The sequence below is a fragment of the Poecile atricapillus genome, chromosome 12, assembly GCF_030490865.1.
Source record: "Poecile atricapillus isolate bPoeAtr1 chromosome 12, bPoeAtr1.hap1, whole genome shotgun sequence".
Lineage (NCBI taxonomy): Eukaryota > Metazoa > Chordata > Aves > Passeriformes > Paridae > Poecile > Poecile atricapillus.
Window position 1 is genome coordinate 10,378,999 of NC_081260.1, and position 23,420 is coordinate 10,402,418.

General features: G+C 43.8%; 1 protein-coding gene across 3 annotated transcripts in view; it reads right to left on the minus strand.

The window, feature by feature from the left end:
- Positions 1–2,934: 2,934 nt before the first annotated feature.
- The window catches only part of GRIA3 (glutamate ionotropic receptor AMPA type subunit 3), a 145,782-nt gene continuing 125,296 nt past the window's right edge, over positions 2,935–23,420 (minus strand). For 2 of the 3 annotated variants that reach the window (XM_058848113.1, XM_058848112.1), the window contains 4 exons: positions 22,700–22,947; positions 6,170–6,284; positions 3,775–4,022; positions 2,935–3,190 (listed from right to left, as the gene is read on the minus strand). In XM_058848113.1, coding sequence (XP_058704096.1) covers positions 3,777–4,022; positions 6,170–6,284; positions 22,700–22,947 — 609 coding nt within the window. In that variant the 3' untranslated portion in view covers positions 2,935–3,190; positions 3,775–3,776. Of the gene's footprint in view, positions 3,191–3,774; positions 4,023–6,169; positions 6,285–22,026; positions 22,142–22,699; positions 22,948–23,420 lie in introns of all 3 variants that reach the window. The other variant, XM_058848115.1, reaches the window with a different exon arrangement.

Genomic DNA, 23,420 nt, shown 5'->3' on the forward strand with positions numbered 1-23,420 from the left:
CATCATGGGTGATGTAAACTCAAAAAATCAGTGCTGGGATTAGCTGCAATGTTGGTTGAAAGGTTTTTTTTTCCTTGAAGAAGCATTGCTGAAAAGCTGAGAATTGCAGGAAAATACATCTGCTTAGTAAACATTTAAGGAACTTATTTACCCATGCTACTGCCCACTGCAGTGGCAGGGCAGAGCATCTCCCACCCTGGCTGGAGCCCTGAGGCTTCTCCCCTGCTCCTTCCCTGCTCCTCACAGGGTACTCCTTGTTCCTCGCACCTTGCAGGATCAACCAGCTTCCATCAGTGGTATCAAATAAAAAATGAGTTGGTTTGTAGGTTACCAAACCAGAAATACCCATTTCCCAGCAGTGTCCTCAGTTCAGTTTGGGGGCCCCTAAACTGGTCAGACTGGAAAGGCTTTGAGCAACCTGGTCTAGAGAAAGGTGCTCCTGCCCTTGGTGGGGCTGTTGGAACTGGGTGATCCTTCGAAGAGAAATCTTTCCAGGATTCTGTGGTAAACATCTGAGGAGAAACCCAGACTGGTCAAAGGGAGAGCAGTAGGGATGGATTCTTTCTCCCCTGAAGAAAAGCAAGCTTTTTAATTTTTTTTTCTTTACAGTTTTATTTACAAAATGTATTAAAACTCTTTGTACAACACCTCATCAAAATGAGGCTCAGTAATTGATGCCCACACATGCAGTTTATGCTTTTACAGCCATTAGTTTGCTTGGCAATTTTTCTGTTCACTCAAGTGCAGTTTCAACAACCAAAAATAGGAACTTAAATTACAAAAAAAACAAAAAAGGAGGAAAAAAAAGAAAAAGGAAAGAACCCCCAAAGCCCCTGAAGCAAAACAAATTAAAAAAATATACCAAAACAAATCATTATGACACTACTGCCAAACTTCTGATAGCTTGAAGTTGGTAGCCAGAATTGGTAAGCACTCAACACATTTTAGATTTACATGCAAGTCTAAAAAATATCAAACCATTTACCAAACTCCCTTCACTGGTGTGAAGCCTCCACTCTTAAAAATTGATTTGATAAACATACATCTTTTATACACCTTTTAAGAAAAACATTTGTTTTAAATACAACTCATAACTGCACAGCTTTAGCTCACCCTTGCTAGGGATGTGATTGTGTTCAGAAGTTGAAAAAAATGAAAAGAAAATGAAAACAAAATAGTTTTTTTGTCAATATCTTGTTAAAAACTTGAACAATAAATTATTCTCCTATGAGCTTTTAAAATGATTTTATATTACATTTTGTTGGAAATACATATTTTTAACAAGACTTCATTTTTGTTTTTTTGGTTTTTTTTTTTTTTTTTTTTGTGTTTAAATCCTATTAAAAGTTCAAATCTATCATCAGCAAACTAAACGCCTAAGGGTCAGACTGATTTAAATGAGTTTCTTTTTCATTGTATGTTACTGATGAAATAAAACTCTATCATAAACTACGGAAAATACATATTGTCGATTAGAGGTAATTAGTATGCAGATATTCCATTAAACATTTTCCATGTGATTGACAATATGTTTAAAGTTTTGTGTTTTGTTGTTTTTTTTTTCTTTTTCTTTTTTTTTTTTTTTTGTGATTTTTATTTTTAGAGATGAAGTTAAGTAGTTTCCAGGCAGAGGTTCAAGGCTGGAATGCTGCTGCTGTCTAAGACGTTGGATGTGAGTAATAGTGAGCTCATCCTGGAGCAGAGGTGGCCGGAGCGCAGCGTCCTCCTCACAGAGAGGCAGGAACAGGAGCATCCTTCACCAGGCATGAAACAAGAGTTGGCAGGAGCTGATATAATATAACAGTACTAGCAGGAGTCATGTAGGATTGCTTACTATTACTCTGGAACTGCAGTTCTAACTGGAGTTACTATCCTCTTTCCTTGCTTCTGTTTTACAAGGACCATTACTGAGAAGCATTAGCTGAGCACGGTGCTTGGTGGGAGAGAACTGGGGAGAAGCAGAAGCCAGCCCTAGGAAAAACTAACCTGCCCTTCTCTTGCTTCATTGCTTGATATTAAAAAGTGAATTTAAATGCAAATGCACAGCAAGAAGAGAGATATATGGTCTAAACTTAAACAGCAAGTGGCTTTTCCTTTTTTTTTTTTTAATAATTTTAAAAGCCACCCAATGTCATTTTAATAAAGCACCTGTAGGTATGCTTGATGATAGAACAAAAAAAAAGGAATGCAATATTTTCTGCCTGCACTTTAGCTACCTTGTCAAGAAATTAATTTACTAATCTGGAAGCAAGACATGCAGTTCCACAAATTATTTTTGGATTTACAGGTTCACAGTCATTGACCTTAATTGGTTTGAATGCACGGATTCTTTCCTTCAGGTGTTACACCTTTTGCTGCTATACAGAATTACTCAAATTAGCTGGAAAAGTTAAAGTGGCCCAGAAAAAAAAAATAAAATCACACCACTGTAAGTAAATACAGAAACATCTTGACATCAGCTCATACAAGCAGTGGCAGGCCAGTCCACGTTTGCACGCAGCAGATTTCTGAGGCTTTGTGTCAGGAGGAGTTTCATAATTTGATACGACTGGGGTGGCTGATGAAACCAGCTGCGGTTGCTTTCAGGACACAAGTTCAGTTACTGTGCAGTGGTATCAAAGAATGGCTTTTGTTGCACTGGTCTTTTTTACAAGATTTTTTTTTTTTTTCACATACCAATATCTTGTTACCAGACCTTTCCTTTTTCCCTTTCATATGTCTTTTCTTTTTTCTTTTCTTTTCTTTTCTTTTCTTTTCTTTTCTTTTCTTTTCTTTTCTTTTCTTTTCTTTTCTTTTCTTTTCTTTTCTTTTCTTTTCTTTTCTTTTCTTTTCTTTTCTTTTCTTTTCTTTTCTTTTCTTTTCTTTTCTTTTTTCTTTCCTTTTCCTTTTCCTTTTCCTTTTTATTTTATTTTTTTTTCCTTTCCTTTTCTTCTCTTCTTTTTCTTTTACTTCTTTGAAGCAAAGCAAGAATATTTCAGTGATGGTTTGCATTGTTGTGAGTCTCAGAGTCTTCCATAAGGCACTGAAGGAAAAAATACCAGTTTTTCCTATTAAAAGTACATTGCACCATCATCAACGCGTGTCATGCCTGACACCTCGGAAAGAGTACAACTGGCTCAGATGGTCCAAATCCATGAAGCAGCCACATTCTCTGCTGCTTTTTTGTCTTGCATGCTGTCAGGGTGAAGATCTAAAATAAAACCAGAAAGATTTCATCACTGCCTGGCAGCAAGGGGCAGGGGAGTTCAGGCCATGGAGGGGAACAGACTGTGGGCAAGGGGCTAACCAGGCCTTTTCAGAATCATTTGTCAGCAATTCAGCTCACTTTTCCTGCTTTAGAACTCATGAATTCTAGTGCAGAAGGTTTGGTTCTATTGCAAGTTCTTTGGAAACTTCCTAAAAGCACTTACCTGACCTGATTATAGCTTACAAAACAAAGAGGAAGAGATCAGCAACAAGAGAGATGAGAATTCCCATTACAGTGATTTTTAAAGCAATTAACAAAATACTTTCATTTGAACTAGCATGATGCTAGAGGAGTTGCTCACTTCTGCACAAAGCCAACTACCTCTGTGTGTAAAACAGAATGGTACCTTTCTGATCCTACTTCTGATTAGGGAAGAAATTTAAATGACTGATACTTAAAAACTACCACAAGATGGTGTTTCAAAAGCCTCTTGCAGCAGCCCCCTGGTACACACAACAGGATAGCATGAACAGCTAAAAAATGAAAGAAGAAAACCCAGGGGGTTTATTCCTGGCCCGCAGCCGTACCCCTAGATTTTCACACTTTCTGTGCCGTACACGTTGTAGCCTTCTCTGTAGGTAGCGTAATTCTGGGTGTTGGTGGTGGGAGCAGGTTTGAAGTTCTGTGTGTTCTTGGTGAGTTTCATTCGCTTGGACTCAGCCCGAGACTTGTAGCAGAACTCAATCAGTGCCACCATCATGGCCAGCCCCAGGCCTCCCACAAGGATATAGAACACGCCAGCAACATTGCTCAGGCTCAGAGCGCTCGTCTTGTCCTAAGAGAAACGAGCCACACCGTCAGTTCTGCTGTGAGGAGCAGACAGACAGACAGACAGACAACAGGCTACTTTGCATTAGCCCTAGCTGGAATAGCTACACTCATGCTGTTCAGTGTCTGGCCCATGGACCAGTGCTGTCCCCCCATCCCCACAGCCTGGGGCTGCACAGCAGTGACTGCTCTGTCCTCCACCCTGTGGTGGGTGAAACCCTGGCTGACTCCAAGGCAATGAGGTTTTTTTGGCCACTGACTTCCCCAGGCCTTCGGTGTCCCAGAGCAAGATTGCCTACAGCCGAGCATCCCTGGTAGCAAAGGCACTGGGGGAAAGTTTGCTGGTGGCTGCATAAAACAGCAGGATTTACAGAAGGCCATGACAAAACTAGAAAAGAAAAAGCCAAACCACTACAGACTTGGGTTTGGCCAATGTAGGTAAAATTCTTGAGATGCTGCTAAACTTAACTACCTTTTTACAACAGTTAAGGAAAAAGCCCACCCTAGAAAGATGGTCAGTTACTTAGAGGTCAAATAGCAGAGCCCTGAGCTAAATAAACTAGCACCTTCTGTAGAGTGAGTTATTGAATGAAACCAGATATTGTGACACAAAAATCACTGGTCAGGGTTTATCTTCCTTCAATACATGTCAGATGGGGAGAAGCTTGCATTTTTTAGAACAGGGTTCTGGAATGGGATTAGGTAGAGCTGCAACCCTTCTGCTGCTGCATGGGTGGGTGGCTGTGGGCAGGAACAGCTCCTGGCTGGCACAGCTGGCTGGGCTGCCATGCCACACTGGCTAGGTGGACAGGCAGGTGCCAGAGAAATTTGTCTGTGCACAGAGAAGACGCTGCTGACAGAGCTTGGTTAACGAATCTCTCTAGGGAGAGCTAAATTTGCATATAATCAGAGTAAAATATCATCTACCTTGTATGTGTATGTCACAGGCAGTTTGGTATGTGTGGTTGTAGCAAACAACCTGCCATTTAAACTAAAGATCTTAATCATTTATACCTCTTTTCAATCACAGTTCCTCTGGCAGCTGCTGTGTGTTCAGGTATCCCATGATCCCAAATTTATCTACTACAACAGCTACTGGGTTGTGCCCTAAGCAACTTCCAGCCCTACTGAAATCAATGAAATTTTATTATTGGCTTCACTGAAACTTGATGTCCTCCGACACTGAAAGGGTGCTTTGAAATTATAGTTTTCTGTTTGAATGATTACAGAGAGCACTTCCAAAGGCACCAGAGGAGTTAGGCACTCAACTGCGACCGATTTCAGCTGGAACTGGATTCCTCCTCCTCTTGGTGCCTTTGAAAATGTCCTTCACTCTAACAAGCCCAGCACTTTACAGAGTTTTTCTCCCCAGTGGGTCTATAAGCATAAAAAAAAAAAAAAATCCTTCTTTTGACTGAATGGTGTAAATAAATATTCCCTACAATTTAAGTGTGCAGCTACTGGGCCAATCGACCTCAGGGGTGGGACCTGCCCTAGGGTCTACAATGGTCCTGCATGAGGCTGGACAGACCCATAGCATGACTGGTGGACGACAGGATAGTACAGCAGCAAAATGGTTAAAAGCAGTATAAAAAGGAATATACAATATTTAGGTAATGATTAACCATTAGTATTTCTAGATTTTTTTTTTTTTTAAATCCAACCAATTTCAAAATGAACTGGCAATCAGGGCAGGAAAGGCACTTTTTCCTTATCAGCTGTCTGTCCTGAAAGTTTGTGCCCTTAGCAAGCATTGTGACTGTTTCCCAAACTGACATGTAGAGAAACTAAGTAATAATTTTGAAACAAAAATGTGTTTTTTCAATAAAAATTAGAAAATATGCTGGCCTGAATAAAAGACAGTGACTGTGCTAAAACTTGCACATTTAAATGAAGACACCAGCTTGAAAGGCTTTGGGGGCTTCTCTTAGCATGTTTCTAGGAAAATACACAGTGAAACATACTTACAACTACAGTCTGTTACTGCATATAAGAAATATGCTGTCATGTTCTGAGACTTACTTATTTTTTTCTATTCTTTTCTTTCATCCTTCAAAATGTAAATAGCAATTTTTGAAAGTCATTCTTGGTATAAACAAACAGTGGGTCAAAATGTGATTGCTAATCAGTACAAAAAGACCTTCAGTGACTGACCTTACTTCCGGAGTCCTTGGCTCCACATTCACCCTTATCGTACCACCATTTGTTTTTCAGCTTGTCTAAGATGCCTTGTTCACTGAGTTTCAATACTGCAAGGTTTACAGGAGTTCTTCACGTGGGAAATAACATAAATAACATTATATTATGTTATTTTATGTTATTCAATCTTTAAACTACTTCAAAACTATACAAAGCGATAAAGCAGGGTTCCTGGCCACAAAGTATTTACACTGCAGGCAACTGGATCATCCCCTTAAAGTTAAAACTAGAGCATCTCTACATTACCAGGTCCTGCCCATATCGCTTTGAGTAATCGGCACTCACTGTTAAATGAAGGCAGTAGAAACAAAGCAAGGCCAATCTCCCACTTTGGTGCCCCGCAGGCACTTGCAGTAGCTTTACAGATTTGTGTGGGTTTGATCCAGCAGTACCCCCCTATTGCACTAACAGACAGATGCCCCCACACCAGCCACTGTGACTTCTCATGGCTGAACAATGCTTGTAGCCCCTGATCCCTGGCAGCCCCCATGCCTGGCAGGTTTCTGCACAACTGCAAAGCAAAAACCCCCAGGCTGGATCCATGGAGGGGGATTTTGCCAGCTGTCACAGCCACTTCCCTGCTGGCACTGGCTTCTCCAGCTCTCATGGCTGGCGCTGCAGGGGTTGTGCTCAGAGGCATCGTGCTCCGCTGCACACCCCAGAGCTGCTGCATCTCCAACTCCCCCAGTCCAGGGAACTGCAGCAGAAAAGAAGCAAATGCAGACCTCTATGAAGCAAATTAATGAATATGGAAACGCTGGCTGAAAGTGCCCAGGGTGGGAAATGTTGGCAGGATAAACGGAGTTGCTGACTGGTGCTGCCAAGAGCCCACAGCCCAGAGGAACTGAGCTCATCTGCCCCTTCCGCATGGGAAGCAGCACCTGAGGAGCTCTCAGTTAGGTTTTGTCATTTCCACTTCCTCCTTATGTGATGATTTGATTTTTTTCCTGCCTGTTTCCATGAGACAGGCTCCCTGTGTAAGGAACATCTTCAGTTCCAGCTCCTGCTTGAACAGCTCTGATCCCCTGCTCCACAGCCACGCAGGGCTGTGTCCTTATCCTCAGCAAAGCTCTGCCACTTTGCACAGGATGACACCAGGCAGACACATGCACAGCCTGCTCTGGGTCCATTCAAGGCCTGCTGTCAGCAGAGGAGACACAGGAGCTCAGCCCGTGTCTGCCTCATGTCTGGCTCTTGCTGCTCCCTGCTTCCCACCCCTGCCCAAAGTGCCTGACTGTGTGCAGAGCAGAAGAGACTCAGGAGAAAGAGGAGTAAGACCTATACAGAACATCTTAAAGATAAGCTAAATTGCACAGTGGCATTTAGGGAAACATCCCCAGACTGGGAGGGCTCACAACTCTGAACAACAGGAATGACTGAGTGGTGCTGTGTCTGGGGCAGGGCAAGATGCTGGAAGAAGTAGCTGGTAAAGAAAAGCCCTGTTCCCTCATCTGCCAAAAAGCTGCTTTTGAGGTGGCTGTGAGACTGTTGGTGGCTGATGTTGGGAAGAGCTCTCAGAGATGCTCTGTGTGCTTTGGCAGGAGAGTGGCAGGCGAGCCCAGGAAGCTCATGGGGTATCATGAGAAAAATTGTATTCAAGAACTCCTGAGCTGAATGCTCCACAGGCTGCTCTGACATGACCCTATGTAGTGTTACCCAGGCCAGCAGGGAGGCAAGAGCAGAGAAAAGCCATCCAGGTGGGGACAACCACTGGTCCCAGCAACAGCACTGCCAGCACTGCCTTTCAGCTGTCCAAGCAGAGACAGCACCACTCACTCCTGGCCTGCACAAGGCTCAGTTTGACACCAGCCAAGACTTTATTTTTATAAAATGGCTATTTTAGAGCGGCAGCTGTAATCTAATTAAGTATCAATCAGGGCTGGCTGTACACACTCAGCTGGACACAGCCAATGGATGGCAGTGACAAGCCACACGAGGCAGACCGTGTTCGCAGGCCCAGCACTGGCAATAGGCAGAGCTCCTCTACCAGGAGCCAGGGGCATCCTAAAAAGCCAGCTGTGCTGCAGCTACACCTGCATCCTTGTACAGGTAGGGCTGTAAAACATTAACAGGATCAAAGCACACTCCAAGACACTGCCAACACCCTGGGGGTGCAGGTAACACACCTGCCCCACTCAGGTACACCAACAGGGAGCGGCCAGGTCCTGGCCAAGCCACCACCATGGACCCACTTGGGCCACTGGGCTGTGCCAAGACCTCCGGTGACCCCCAGACGAACACACTACGAGCAGCCGTGCACGCCTGCAAAGCCAGCCAGTGAAAGCTCAGTGCCTTTACCTTCCCATTACAAGCCCCAGCAGAGAGCAGGGTGAATTATTGCTCAGAGAACAGTACTCTCATTTTAAATTTCATTTAAAAGCTATTCAGTTTGGAGAGATTTTATGCAATACATCTCTCAGCTTTGAAAAGCACTGTGCAGCTGAGAATACGCAAACAATAGGAAGAAGGTTATAAACACCTTTCCTCCTACCTGCATATTTTATTGTGCAAATTTTCCCCTCCCCCCAGTCCTATTCCAAACACTATTTTTAATTTGCATGCCTTTGTAAACCCTATCCGGAGTACTGAGAATTTGCATAACATCCAATACATTATAGATTAGCTTTCACAACATTATACAGTATTGGGAAATGAGGAGGCTTAATATGCTAATTAGGGTGCTTTATTTTTTTTTTTAAGCCAAGATTGCAGCTAATTGCGCACACACAACTGCCAAAAAGAAAAAAAAAAGTAGTAAACTAAAATTATCTTAACTAAACAGACGGGAATTTGCCTAAACTGGGGTTTTCATTATCATTTGTCACAGCCCTGTTTTCCAGGTGAGGTACCACACTCCCTCAGCCTGGGTAGGAGAGAGGTGATTTGGTCCATCTACTCAGCACAAGGGGCTGAGTGGGATGGGCAGACAGGTGCCAAGAAGTCACTCCTTGCTTCAGACTCACTCAGGCTTTGCTGGTGGAACTGTCACCATGCCAGGGTGCTCTCTGATGCTGGGGCTGTCCCCATCCTGCCTGGCACGGGTGCTGAGCATGTGGCTGGTACCAGAGGGTCAGGTCATGTATGGAGGGAGCAGGGCAGGCAAGTCAGACATAAAAGAGTAGCTGGTGGCTGTCTCTCCCTGCCTTGGACTGTCCTGTCCCCCCAGCACACAGATGACCTGAAGACTTGCCTGAGCAAGTTCCCAGCCTCCCTTGGTTCAGCTGCTTCACTGGGCAGGACACCTTGTACCTGAGCAAGGACACCCTCTCAATGTGCAAGAAAAGGTACCAATTTGTGAAGCATTAAATACTGCTTGTTTCATCAAAGTCCTCAGGAACAATTTTGCCTGGTTCCAGAAAATTCCCAAAACCTCCTAATGCACGAGCTGCTTCCTTTGCACCAGGATTTGAGAAACCTTATGGTGGGAGAAGGTATGATGCCTCTGCAATCCCTGGTCCAGCACTTCAGGAATGCAGTATGAGCTGGTGCAGGATGGATTCCTCAAATCCCAAATTCCCAAGATAAGTAGGTATGTTGGAAAGTGAGCCTGGTTGCTGATGCATTTTCCCACTGCTCATCTCTGAGTAGCTGTTTAGCCTGGTTCAATTTAACAGTCAGAGTCAGTCATAGCTTTGGCCAAGATCCTGATGGAAGTGCAGAGAGCCATGTCTGGATCCTGGTATTTTTCACTGAGTACTGAATAGTGCCCAAAGAACACAAATCCTCTATGTCACCCCTCAGCTCACACCCAGCCAGTCCCAACAAGGTCCCTTGGGCAGTACCAGCGCCAATCCTGTGCCAGCCAGCCTAAGGCCACCAAGATGCAAGGTGTTCTGTTGGTTGTCGCAAAGGGAACTGCAGGGTTCTTCTAGGAACAATGGCTGCTGGGTCAAGGAAGGGGATTTTTCATAGCTCGCCCTGGCACTGGTTGACTGAGGGGGGATTTTTAGAATTGTCTTAGAGGCAGAAGAATGGAAACGCCAAATTACTTGTCTGGGTCCCATGGGAAGGCTGTGTCACCAGACACCTGCTTCTCTTGCTGTCCACCTCAGAGGATCATTTCCACATTTTCTGGAGCTGTGTCTCAAAAGAATTCCATTTCCTTGTAGTTTTCTTGGGATACTTTTGTGCTTTCCAGTTGTTTTATTTTAATTATGTTGCTCTTGTTGGGCTGTATGGGATATCCTATGAAGTCCTCAGCCCTTTCCTAGGTGGCTTTCATTATTTTGCCATGTTTTAATTTATGATGGGATTCTTTTTCATCTCCCCTGTGTGGTTTCCAGATCTCTCTCTGGTTGCTTTGATAAAAGTAAAATGTTCAGAGGTTTGAGAGCTTGCATTTTCTTGTTGTGCGCTGTAGGCCAAGAAAACGAGATGAAGCCATTTAGACCAGGATGTCAGCATTCTGGATTCCATAGCATGGTGTTCTTGTCCAGAAACTTGCAGTGGTTTTCTTCCTTCCCATAACTGAAGGATTTTGTTGTTTCCTTGCTTTTGCTTTTCATCTAATATATCTGAATCATCCAGGCTTAAACCTGTGAGGTTGGTTCTCTTGGGCAGCTCTACCAAACCCTGCTAAATCTTTTTCTTACAAATGACTGGAAGACTCGAATTTAGTGAAACAAAACCAGGAGCCTCATATGGGATAGTACTGCCCTCAGAGGGGAATTAAGCCATCTGCTATGGTTGTTTTTTTTAAGAGAGGCATGACTGTAAGATCAATGACCACCTGTTTTATAGGCTTTACAGAAACTGCCATAAATGCGATTTTATACCTTGACAGAAGTGCGCTTTATTGGTGTTTCAGCTGTTTCATTTCTCTGCCACCCTGTTAGGAGACTCTGTTCGGGTGCTGGCAGCATAACCTTCCCCTCTTCAGCCATCAGCTACTGCTAGAAAACAAGCTGTGCCAGACTTTTTCTGGATTTAGTATGACATCATCCCAAAGGGAACCTCCTTTTCCTTTTGCTGTGTGGCCCTGGGGCCTCCTCCCTGCTGCACTTCAGCCCATCTGGGTGCAGGACACCAGACACAGAACTTTTGCACCCTTTCCTGCTAGTGGACCCAGATGAAAGGATGATACTGATGGAGTGAACTGATTTTTGAAAAACAAACTCATTAAAATCTCACTCCTAAGCTGGGTCCTCAAAACTTCAGGTTCAAGTAAAAAACTTTGTCCACCTCTCTCTCAAATTCAGGAAGTGCTACAGCACTTTGTCATGCAGGTTGATCCTGTATAAAACATGGCACTGTTTCCAGGCTGAGTATGTTCACCATGAACATGCTCCTTCTCAGAAGAAGGAGCTGCTATGTGCTCTTTGCAGAGCATTTATTACATTTGTATTCCATTATTACCCATCTTCCATTCATGCAATTATTATGGAAAAGAGGGAACACCATGACACAGAGGCCATCTGTGCTCTTCTCTTTGAGACAGCCTTACCTGTCTGAGGGATTTCTTGCCTTGTCTCCTCTTACCAAAGCCCCAGTTTCAGGTTAGTTGCAGTAAATTTTATCTCCACTGAGAAAACTGGTGGTGTTATAATATTTCTTTCCATTCTTCCTGGCCAGAACAAGGTTGAAGACAAGTAAATTAATCATCCAAGAAGTAGATCCCTATTAGTCCCAAAAGTGGGAAGGTAGAACTTCTGACCCTCTCAAATCATAACAGGTTTTTAGTGGTGTGATTAATGGCTTTTTAGGTTAATTGTCATGATTTCACCTGCACCTATTTAAAGAAGATAACCCCAGACCAGATGTTCTACCTACTGCCATCACTAACTTCTACCAGATTAGCACACATGCCCAGCCGGCTGCAGTCCTGCATATGATTGCAAAAGCTGGCCAGGCTGCTCCTTGTGGCAGTTGGGTTCCAGTTACTGGCCATCATGTTTGTGTGCTAGTGCTGTAAACAGGACCCTCTCCTGAACAAACTTGGACTGCAGTGAAGAGTCTGAGCAGTTTCTTGGAAAAGCGCTGGTAATTTATGAAAAGAACATTGCGATCTTGCCAGAAAAAGGGCATTTTCCAGGAAAGATGCCAGTGCCTTTGTATCCAGTGTTTGGGTTGGTCCTCACAAGTTGCAGCAGGCGATGCAAGGAGTTGGTGACCAGTAGAGGTGAGAACTGGGAACAGAAGTCACTTTAGGACATGAACATCTCACCCAATAATCTGCAGACTTTTTTCAGCTCTAACTGGTGTCTGAGTGGCATGAAGTCTCAGCAACACTGTAGTTATGTTTATTACTTGCAATCTGTAAAGATTTAAGTGATTATTGGAACAGCTATGGATAATTCACATCCCATTCCGTGCTCTAATAGATGTAATATAAATGTTATATCCAAACCCAATCACTGCCAAGAAGAGTGAATGAACTCGGCAGACAGCACACTGTTCCTTTCAAACCAGATGAACCATTGCTCAGAATTCATTTAGAATTTTTAGATGCAACTTTTCAGAATAGCAAAGTAAAAGGTGTAACAAGCAAGGTGCTTCAAAGCACCAATTAAGGGGCGTCCTCAGGGGGGCACAGGATGTGGAGGGGAGGGCAGTGCATGGGCTGCACTGTATCTCCCAGGCCATGGGATGACTACTCATGGGCTTCCCTGGCACCTCTCACTACCTGGGTTTTACAGCTGCAAATGTTCCCTCACCCACCATCAGCTGATTCCCAATTTCCTGTAGAGTGTCCAGTATGCAGGGTACAGTGTGGCATTTTCACAACAGTGTTACTTGCAGCACCTTGAGAGTCCAAATATAGCTTTTTTGGGGGGCTAAGGATAAAGAAATCACCCGTGAACTTGAAGGAAGACCAGAATAACATCCAGCATTGAGAGTTCCTCTATGGTCTTGAAAGCATCCCTTCTTCGTATGTGCCTGGGGCTGTGGCTCAGGATAGCAGAGCACAAGCTGCAGCAGACCTGATCAGCACTTCAGCCATGGAGGGATGCCCTGCTGGCTTAGGAGATGTCAAATACCAGGCAAGAACTCCAACCACTGCAGCTTCACTGCTCATGAGTGGCCCCTGCACAGGAGAGCTCCACAGGCTTCTGCAGGGCTACTTGGCCAGGACATTGATGTCCCCAGCAGCACCAGGGAGGGACACGGGCCATCTCACCCAGCAATACAGAGCTCATTTAGAGGTGAAGCTAAGAAATTTAAGGCCAATGGCAGTGGGAGTCCTTCTCACAAAAGCAGACGGATGCTGGCTCCAAACATACAGCAAATATGGTCATCAGGAGAACTGTCCTTTGCTAACAGACCTCCCTGTGAACTTAATAGTGCAGCTACCACAATGCACAATCATGTGTGGTCACCAACAGGCCCTTGTTCATTTTTCCCAGCAGTACAACAGCAGACAACAAATTCTTCTGGTTGGAAAAGTGTTGTGGAAATGCAGGCACACATCACTTGGGATGCAGCACTTACAGCAAAGCTGTTTGTGATTCCCCGTACCTTGGTACTGGCCCTTGGGGTGCATAGGAGAAGGTGAAATCACAGTGTTGAAGACAACCCTGGGCTCTGGCTGTGTCACAGTGCATGGCATAGAACTGCTGTAAATCTGGTCCAGTATCTGGCTAGGCCAGGTTTATTTCTGATTTGTCGTTAGAGCAACAGACAGCCACATGAGGCTTCTGGCAAATTTATCCCTCCTAAAAGTGCAAATCTGTTCCTCCTAATGAAAGGTGACACCCTCCCTCTGTGTAAGAGTGCTGCCCCCACCAAGCCCCATGGTCAGAACAAGGGTTCATCCTCTGCAAAGGGCTCATTGCCCTCCTGGCTAAATCTCAGTGATGTGAAGGAGGTGAGAGTCCATGGTGGTACCAGGTCCTGGTTAGTACATTATAGAGTGGCTTTGGACTTGTTTTATCATTAAATAATAATAAACTTGTTTTATAATTAAATAATCCCTGCTGGTTTTGCCTAATACTTTTAATTTAGGAATCTGACATATTTAGAGCACTCTCACTTCTACAGCAAGAAATGTTTCCTTTGTTCCTTATGACCAGAGCTGTCCTTGCTGGAACATCCTTGGGATTGCAGATATCAGCATAACCCAACCAAAACCATTATAACATCAAAGAATTCAGATGTTAAACACTTGGGTTTCTAAAATCCACCTCACAGTGTCAGAGAAAGGCAAATGGAATAAGGTGCAAACAAATAAGCATTTTCAAAATCCAAAATGCTTCCTAAAATCCTCTTGGGTAAAACTACTGAAAACACTGAATTAATTGTTCCTGTTGGTGTCACTGGCTAATCTCCATTAACTTCAGGGGAAGCACAGAGGGCAGCTTGCTGTAGACATGTGAGACATGTCATATTTACCATGCTCTGAGAGGCAAATATCTGAGATTATAGAAAAACAGAATAGTCTGAGCTGGAAAGGACCAACAAGGACCACTGAATCCAACCCTTAAGTGAAAGGCCCATATAGGGATTGAACCCATAACCTCAGTGTTATCAGCTCCCTGCTCTGCTCAGCTGAGCCACCCTCAGTGTGACCCTGAACAATGGCACCACTGCCTGGCACTGCATCAAGCCGTGCAGAGAAATCCATCACTGCCACACATCACACAGAACCACCAGCCTTCCCCACCCTGCTGGCAGAAGGAGGGGAGGTGATGCTGAATGGGGCCTCCAGTCCTGTTGACTGGAGCTGAGCAGGCCAGAAGGCAAGTGGCCAGTGCTGTCTCCCTGCGCCAGCCCACACAGGCACACGGCTGGGCTGGGACTGACAAAGGCAGAAATCAAGCCCAGGTTCTCTGCTTAATTTGACAGGATACCATAAAAAACTCACTAACCATCTTGGTATCGTTAAAATATAAAGACAGAAACAATCTAGGAAGATACACCAAATCCAGCACTACTCTCTAGAGGGCACCGCTTGCAGTTAAAGACCCCTCTAAATCAAATAAGGCACTTTATTCCCCCAAACTGGATAAATCCCAGCCTGATCTGTAACTACTGAATGGACTTTTTGTCAGATCTTGTTACTGAAATAACTTCTGAATAGATACAAAACCTGCGGGTGAATACATTGTCCAAGGGCTCTGCTCTTGCTCAGATCAGATCATCCATCTGCCTGTTGCAATTTACCAGTTTAGCAATGTTTCTGTGCCATGACTTCATGCTTTGTGACACACCCACACGTGAGGAATGGGGAAGACCTTGGAGATGGGCTTGTTATCCAAACCCACTATGTTTGTTTAAAGACTACAGGTGCCTGGTACCTCAAGCAGGAGTGAAGAGCCCTGAAAATACAGGCATAAACCCATATGGTCAATCCCTGTTCCTTCTTGTCAATCACTACTTCCTACCTTCTCTCTCAAAAAGTGATTTTGGTATTCCACACTAAACATTCAATTTCTTTTTTGAGTAATAAGCCCTTGGTTGCTCTTTGCTACCGTTTCAGACCCACACCACTTTTTCCTTGCACTGTGTTACCAGCAGTAGCACATCTCCAAGATTTAACATTTGAGGGATTGAAATGATTTATGAGTGGGCAGAGGAAGGGATAAAAGTGAAAGCCATCTAGTTTGGAAAGACAAAGAGCTTGCAAAATTAGAAAATTAAAACTCAGCACCTCAAGCTCTATATATCCCCCAGCCACCTAAGAAATATGCTGCATGTTGATGGCTGGGGTAGTGCCTGGAGGCAGAGTGATAAATCCCCTGGCAGGGGACATTGTTTTTCCTCAATGGCAGAGCCAACAGCAGTTCTCTTTGCTTAAGGCCCTGGGGCCCTGAGTGATGGTGAGGAGCATCCTGGGGCTGCAGCTCCCTGGCTGCCAGGGGATGGGTTTAGCTCCTGATGCGGATGCAGTAACTGCAGTAGTTCTCCATAACAGGACTTGGTTATAGTCTCCATTGCTGGGCAGAGGTAACCTGCCATTACAGGTTGGAGCATACAGTTTATCCTTGTGGAATCTGAAGCATTTTTCCTTTGGTCACAAGGTATGCATTTTAAATTCAGGTGTTTGAATGATCTCATGATGTCATTGCATAATCTATATTCTGTGCACATCTCTACAGAGCCTAATATGTTACCAGCTGAGGCTGCAAGTTCCTCTGCTCTCTGCAGAGCTTGTAGCCTGTGTTTGGCAGCAGCAGTTGTCTATATGAAATAATATTTACATGTGTCACAAATGTAGCTCAAACAAATTAAACTCTGTATTAATAGGATCATAATTTAAGAGAAATGCCAAGTGCTAATGCAATAATACATGCTGACTGGATTAGGAAATACAATCCATAACAAGTCATTGTAGCTCATTCACAGCAGTGCCAGAGACACTTGAGGTACGGATGTGGCGAGAGGGTGGAAGGAAGAGCAAAGGAGGGCAGGTGCCCAAACCTATGTCTGAAAGAGCGGCATGGACCTTTCCTGCCATTGCTTCAGTCCTTTCTAACCTGGATGGGTATGAGCAAGAGACTCAACTTACCTTGTATGCCGGCTATCCCCTCACCTTCTCTTTCTCTTGTCTCTAGGCACATCCATTTTCCCCCCCATCTTTATTTTCCTCTTGAAACGGCTTCTTCTGTGACTCCTGCTCTTGGGTCCTCAGTAGGCTGCAGATAGATGCTGCTTACTCCAAAGGCTACACAAGACATTCAAAGAACAGCTAAGTCGTGATCGTGTGTACAAAAGCTAGAGGCATTTGGCCCATAGTTACAGTGCTGGTGAGCACAGAGAAATCCACAGAGCAGCATCAGTGCCTTCGTCCACGTGAGCCCAATGCTGAAACATTAGTCACTTTGAAGAAGAAGAAAGGCATTTACTTTTCCCTTTGTATATTAAATGACAGCAGTTACTATTAAAGAGAAACAACCAAGCACAGACCCCCAGGGAGACATTCAAAGGAAGGGCCCTGCTCCTGCTGCTGGGAGTTCCACTTCCATCTGCTGGTTTTCCTTTTTTCCTTTTCCAGTACCACAGAGCCTTCAGCCTTGACTTCTCCCATACTGATACTTACAATGCAGGATAAATGACTCATGTAAGCAATCTATGGAAATTAACCTTTAAGCACCACAGATATTATCAAAAGGAGTGCACAATTAACAAGTCTTTAAGGTTTCTTGCAGCCATAAAGGTAGGACTCGCCATCCCTGCATGAGCCCCAGGTCTGCCACAATTAATGCTGCACAAACGTGTGTCTCCTTGCACACTCAGGTCTTGAGTTGGCTTTGGCAAGACAGCAAAGCCCTAAAGGTTATACTGACAAAACTAAACCATTCCCAATTCTTGGATACCACCAGAACTGACTCCACCAACTCCTTCCTAGCACAGGCAAACTACTCTTCCCAAATTATGGTGCTGCTTCTCCCAGTTCTATTTCTAGGAAAATATCTTCAACAATCTGCACAACAGCACTGTCATTTCTGCAAACCAGAGCAGGCTTTCTGCCCTTCTTGGCACTGCTCTGAGATGCTCCAATGAACTTCTAAAGCATTAAGACTTCATCACTGGCACAAAACAGTATTATTTCCTAATATGATATAAAGTAATAGCTGTCAATTAAACCAATATTCTGGTGTCTTCCTTTTAAAGCATTATTTTGCTTTGTCACTAATTTGCACAATACAGTAATTTCATATTACTTTCCCAGCTCTGAGCATGAATTAGCTCTGTGTTACTGTCACTGGCTCTGATCAGCCATTTTATCTTTTTCCAGCTCATAACACAGGCCTATAGAATGGATGACAAGGAAATTCATGCTGATGAATATAATTTCAAACAAATTGCTCAAATAAATCGTGCTGCATCTTTTTAAGATAGCCATTTCCCCAAATGTTCTCTCTTATGCACGACGTGTTTGGCAGTGGTGCTCTTTAGGCATCAGGTATCATCTAAAATAAAGCATAACAGATTTCGTCTAAAAATATGCCACTTAAAAAAATTATGCTGCAAATGTTAACGGCTGTGCTGAAAATGTATCAAAGCAAATCAGCACACAGACAAGGGGGAACAGATTCCATCTGCTAATGGCCACACTCACAACTCCCAAAGTCTTGGGAACGGGATACTGTATGGAGCACAGCTCTGAGGGCAGAACCCAACGAGCACACTGGAAAAGTAATTCTATGATTAAAAAGAAACAATTGGAAAATGAAATAATATTACATTGCATGTCATTTCTCTGATGTACTCCAAAAGAGGTACCAGCCTAAAAAAGAATATATTAAAGAAATTAAGTCAAACAATTAGCAAGGAATCTTAGCTCGTGAAGCTGGTGAGAAGCTGCATTCAAACATTCTCCATCCATGTTGGTTGTCATTAAATGTTACCATGGAGGTATAAGAATACAAGAAATTTATCAACAGCAGAACTACAGAAATTTATCTTAGCAGAAAATTGTTCCTATGCAACTGAATAATTAGTTTCACATAAGTCACTCAGCCTGTGACTGCTGTCTTGATCCCCTTTTGTCTAATTCTTGTTAAATCCCTATTCAGCTATCACTCAGCTCCAAGATTATAGGATTGCATAATAAACAAAATAATTAGTTTCCAAACTAGTAATACACCGAAACATATTTCCTGGAATATGCTTTTTTTACAACTTCTATTTTGTATTCTCTCATGACTGAGAATTCAGCTTGCATGTATAAGAGCATTTGAAGAGAGGGTAATTTTATGAAACTAAATTCATGCTCATTTAGAAGGGATAAATGGACAAGTTTTGATGCATATACCAGAATGTCTGCATCAGCCAAGTCAGTCCACTTGTACTGACATGCATCCCAGAAAAATTATGTATAGGTGGAGCATATTATCCTTCAGACTTGTTAAATAAGGACCACTACTGAAATGGGGTAATTCCCTTTGCCAGGGCACCGAAGGCACTGCAGAGCACACTGGCACCCTCTGCTCCACACCAGCACTGGCACAGACTGGTAGCACTGAAAACAAGACACATGCCAGCCTTTAAAACAAACTCATTAAAATGGCGCAATCTCTTTAGTCTTGAATTATGAATTGGGAGCATGGAATGCCCACAGGCCTAACCTTACATTCTCTGTAAACCAACAGATTCAAAACCTGCAGAAAGCCAATTTAATACCTTTTCTTTTTCCTGCTGCAAGATTCAAAATCCTTGTGAAAATGGCAGTCACTGTTTAATTTTCCAGAGGTAATGAAGATATGGTAACAAGAGATGAACTCACAACTCAAAATCATTCCTCTCCAAACACAGGCACACCACATGTGAGACCGCAGGCAGGACAAGCACACGAGAAATGACCGGGTCCTTTGCAGTACAACGATGGGCACTGGCACAAGCAAACGGGCTCATACTTACCTTTGGCTTTCAGCATGAGCTGAAGTGTCAGAGTCACAGAAGAATTTAGCTAAAGAAACTGGCACCACCAGTCTGACATGACTCACATCTACACACAGTCCATTGTCAGAAGGTAGGAAGTGACGATTGCAGACTCTGGGCAGCGATTTCCCAAGACTTGGTCTCTACTGGGGAAGCTGAGAGAGGATTCTGTCAGCTCAGCCGGTAGAGAGAGCTGCCCTGAGTGAGCAATGGTTGTCATGAGATGGAGGGCAAGGTCTGTAACTTCACCTCAGGTGCCTTCACCACCTCATCCTGATTCCCCCAGCTGCCACCTCCTTTAAAGTAAAAGGGAAAAAACCAACACTTTTGAAGCGACTCCTCTGAATGCTCTACAAATGATGCTGTGTTCATATAAACAATTAACCGGAGAGATGGGATGAGATGACGAGGGCAACTTCTGGTGGGAGGACAGTGAGGAGAGAGAGGCCAGCAGACTCTTGGAGCTGTAGTGCACAGGGGGCAGCACCAGAGCTCATCTTTCCCCAGAGGGCAGCAGGGCTTCTGCTGGGCTGGGGCAGGGCCTGGCGGGTGATGGGGTTGTGCTGGGAAGGCATTGCCTGTCTGCCGCAACTGCGCCGCAGCGCAGTCTGCAGTACTCAGGGCCTACAGAACTACCTCAAAGGAAAAGCCACTTTGTAACGAAAAAGCTCTTTGATTACCACACCTCTAGAAACAGCCACTAACCCCTTCCCCACTTCCCTTAGCTTAGTCTTCTGTGGGAGGTCTTCTACATACCATGTTCTCCTCTCTGGGGACTTCTGCCAGCTGAGCTGTGCCCCAAGAGTTGATGACTATAGATCACCACAGCATGTTACAACAAACTACAGACAGACATCACTTAGGACTAAACCAGCAAAACACACATTATTGTGTTTGCTCCCCTTCCTTCTTCTCTGGGTACCAACTCATGTTACCACAGCACCACAGACTCCATTCCCTCAACATTGCCTGACCAGGCGAAGGCCCTGCCAGAGAGACAGCATCATTCATTGTAAAACATCTTCCAGCACAAGCAAAAATAGAAGGATGGCCCTGCCCTAATTATGACCATTTAAAAAGCCCTCTTCAGTTTCCTTAGGGCGGTAAGTGTTATTGGCTGGGTTTAATTCAATGAACTTGAAGCAATGAAGTTCATTGAAGCTGGTTTGTATGGAGAGTTTTCTTTCAGGGAGGCAGCATTAGACAATGAGGTGCTGGATGCCAGGAGGATATGAAACATTTAATATACTGGCAAATATGACATATAAAAATGTTCTGTGAAGGATGAGCAGCAGAGCTAAAAAGCATAAAAAAGCTTGTGCTCATCTCCAGGCTGCTGCTGAGCACTGCAGACCTCCAGCTACTGAATCAATCCAAATTAAAGAGCTTTTCCTTCCTTTAATATTACACAGTGGCTTTTGCAAGCAGCAGACATGACACGCTGAGCAACTTCCTATGTAGCCAACTGTATGCAACTCATATTAATAGATTGCTGCAGTAATTTGCAGTAATTGTCCGAAACTGCAGTTTACTGTTATTATTGATTTTGGACCAAATCTGAAGCATTTTTATTGGAGAGATTAGGAGTCATTGTTCCCTAAAGATCTGGTTTTACTAGATGTGAGAGAGTGTCACTATAAAAATGAATTTCAGTACTTTTCAGTATAGCAGTGTCATTTAAATTAATTTTCCTGGTAATTCCTGCACCCACAGTGACCAACAGCACCCAGCCAACTTAGCTGTAGTTTAACCTTGCTGGGTTAAAGACTGCAGAAACTGCCAGTCCTAAAGGGCAAAGCTGACAAGAGGAAAGCACACTAGTTAACATTTGCAATACATGGGCTCATTGAAGCAACTTTGTGAAGGTACAGTACAGACTGCCTGGAAGGCTAGGAGAAGTCTCAGCTCAGCAGAAGGCAGTGATAAGGTTTCCACTGCTGCCACTGGAGCCAGATTTGAGTCCACATCTGTATCAAAGGCATGTCAAACACAGATACGGGGCTCCTGCACAGGCGTGTGAAGAAGATTGGTCAGTACAAAAGGTGACATTTGAGTACTCCAGGCAAAATTTCCAAAACCTCTCCAAAAGGGCAAAGGAAACTGAAGCTCTTTCACCTCTAGGTCTGTGCTGGCACAGTTAGTCCTGGCCAAAAAAAGTCTCATAAACCCTTGCCCTCAGCGACCAGAGGTGATCATTGGTTTCTTGAACAGTTACCTCACCGATTTACTCTGTGTAGGTCCCACCAATACTAGACTTTTTATCTGTTAGTTAAATAAGGTTTCCAAGCTTGAACAAACCCGCTGATGATATTAAATAAGACCGTTTCTTTGAAAGAGCTACTGAGCAAGAAAAAAGTTTTTTTACCCCATCACAATTAGTGAAATAGTTTTCATCTGCTTTCTTTTTGATTTTTTTTTCTTGAGAAGCAAAATAACAGCCTTGCCGATTACTCTTTGCTAAGGTACCCGATTGTGGTGACATTGAGGCTGACCTTGGAGTCACCTCCCCCGCTGCCGCACTCTCCTTTGTCGTACCACCATTTGTTTTTCAATTTGTCCAAGAGGCCTTGCTCATTCAGTTTTAATACTGCCAGGTTAACAGCATTTCTTGAAACGATAAAACATAACTTGTAAGAAAAAATGCACAAATGCTTAGGAAATCGTAACGTATAAAAAAAGGAGCACAAGAGGACAAATTGGCTAAAATTTCACAGAACGTGGAGCTACCAAAATGTCTGTACAGCAAATACAGGGTTAAATATTGGAAGGTGGCATGGAGGATAACATTTGCTCAAAACTGAAGTGTGCGGGATGGGGAAATCGTCTTTGAGAAAAAAAGTAACAAGAACACCACATCATGCAGTTAACATTCGTCACATATGGCACGTTAACTTGGCTTTTACCATTTAAATTGAAAAAGCCATTGAACTGTAAAATTAAAACAGCAACAAACAATCAGAGAGGACAACACGAAGAGAACACAAAAAAATGGATGCATTAAATAAATGAAACCATAATTTACCGTCTTATTTAACTCCATGGAATATTGAAGATTTTAAACTTTTAAGTTACCTCAAAATCCACAAGAAAGAAAATGACAACACAATACATCAGGGTAGGTGGAATACTATAACAACATGGATATTGTTATATTATTCCACCCACCTTAATGCTGAGCCTTTGGGGGTTGCTACACCATAGCCCTTGGAATCCAGGTTTCCTCCAACTTTCATGGTGTCGCAGGGCTTGCGCTGCTCGATGTACTCGTTCATCGTGGACTCCAGCAGGAAGGCAAATTTCCCCTTGGACTTCCGCACCCTCGCCACTCCATCCGCTGTCGTCTTGGTGAACACCGAGGGCTCGGCCGACTTCATGTATGACCACATCTTCTCATAGACAGCTATTTTTGACCTCTGGGAGAGATGAAAGGAGGGAAATGAAGAGTCACATTGGCAAGACTGAGCTCCTTGGGCTTAGCTGGCTTAGCTTCCTGTAACTGATTAAGGCTAACAGATAAAAAAAGTCAAGGTAGCTTGGAGAGAGAGACATTGCTCCCTGAACAAAGACCAAATGACAAAATGGGGAGGGAGAAGCATACCTCAGACATTTATTCTACTGATTGCTGAGTAACTGGCAGCCTTGGAATGAGCAACGGTGTGTGCCCATCCCAGCCTTGGCTCCTGTTCTGTGCTGGGTTTACCTGCCCGTGTGCTGCTCTGCTACTGAGCCAGAGGGAGGGTGGGAAATCCCAGCTCATCCATCATGGCAAACAGATGCAAAAGGAGCCTCTCCTCTTCACACAAATCCTCAGCATTGTTTTTTTTTATGCTAACTGCAGCTAGGAAGGGCTGGCATTTGCTTATTACAAGTTTTCAGCAAGGCAGGA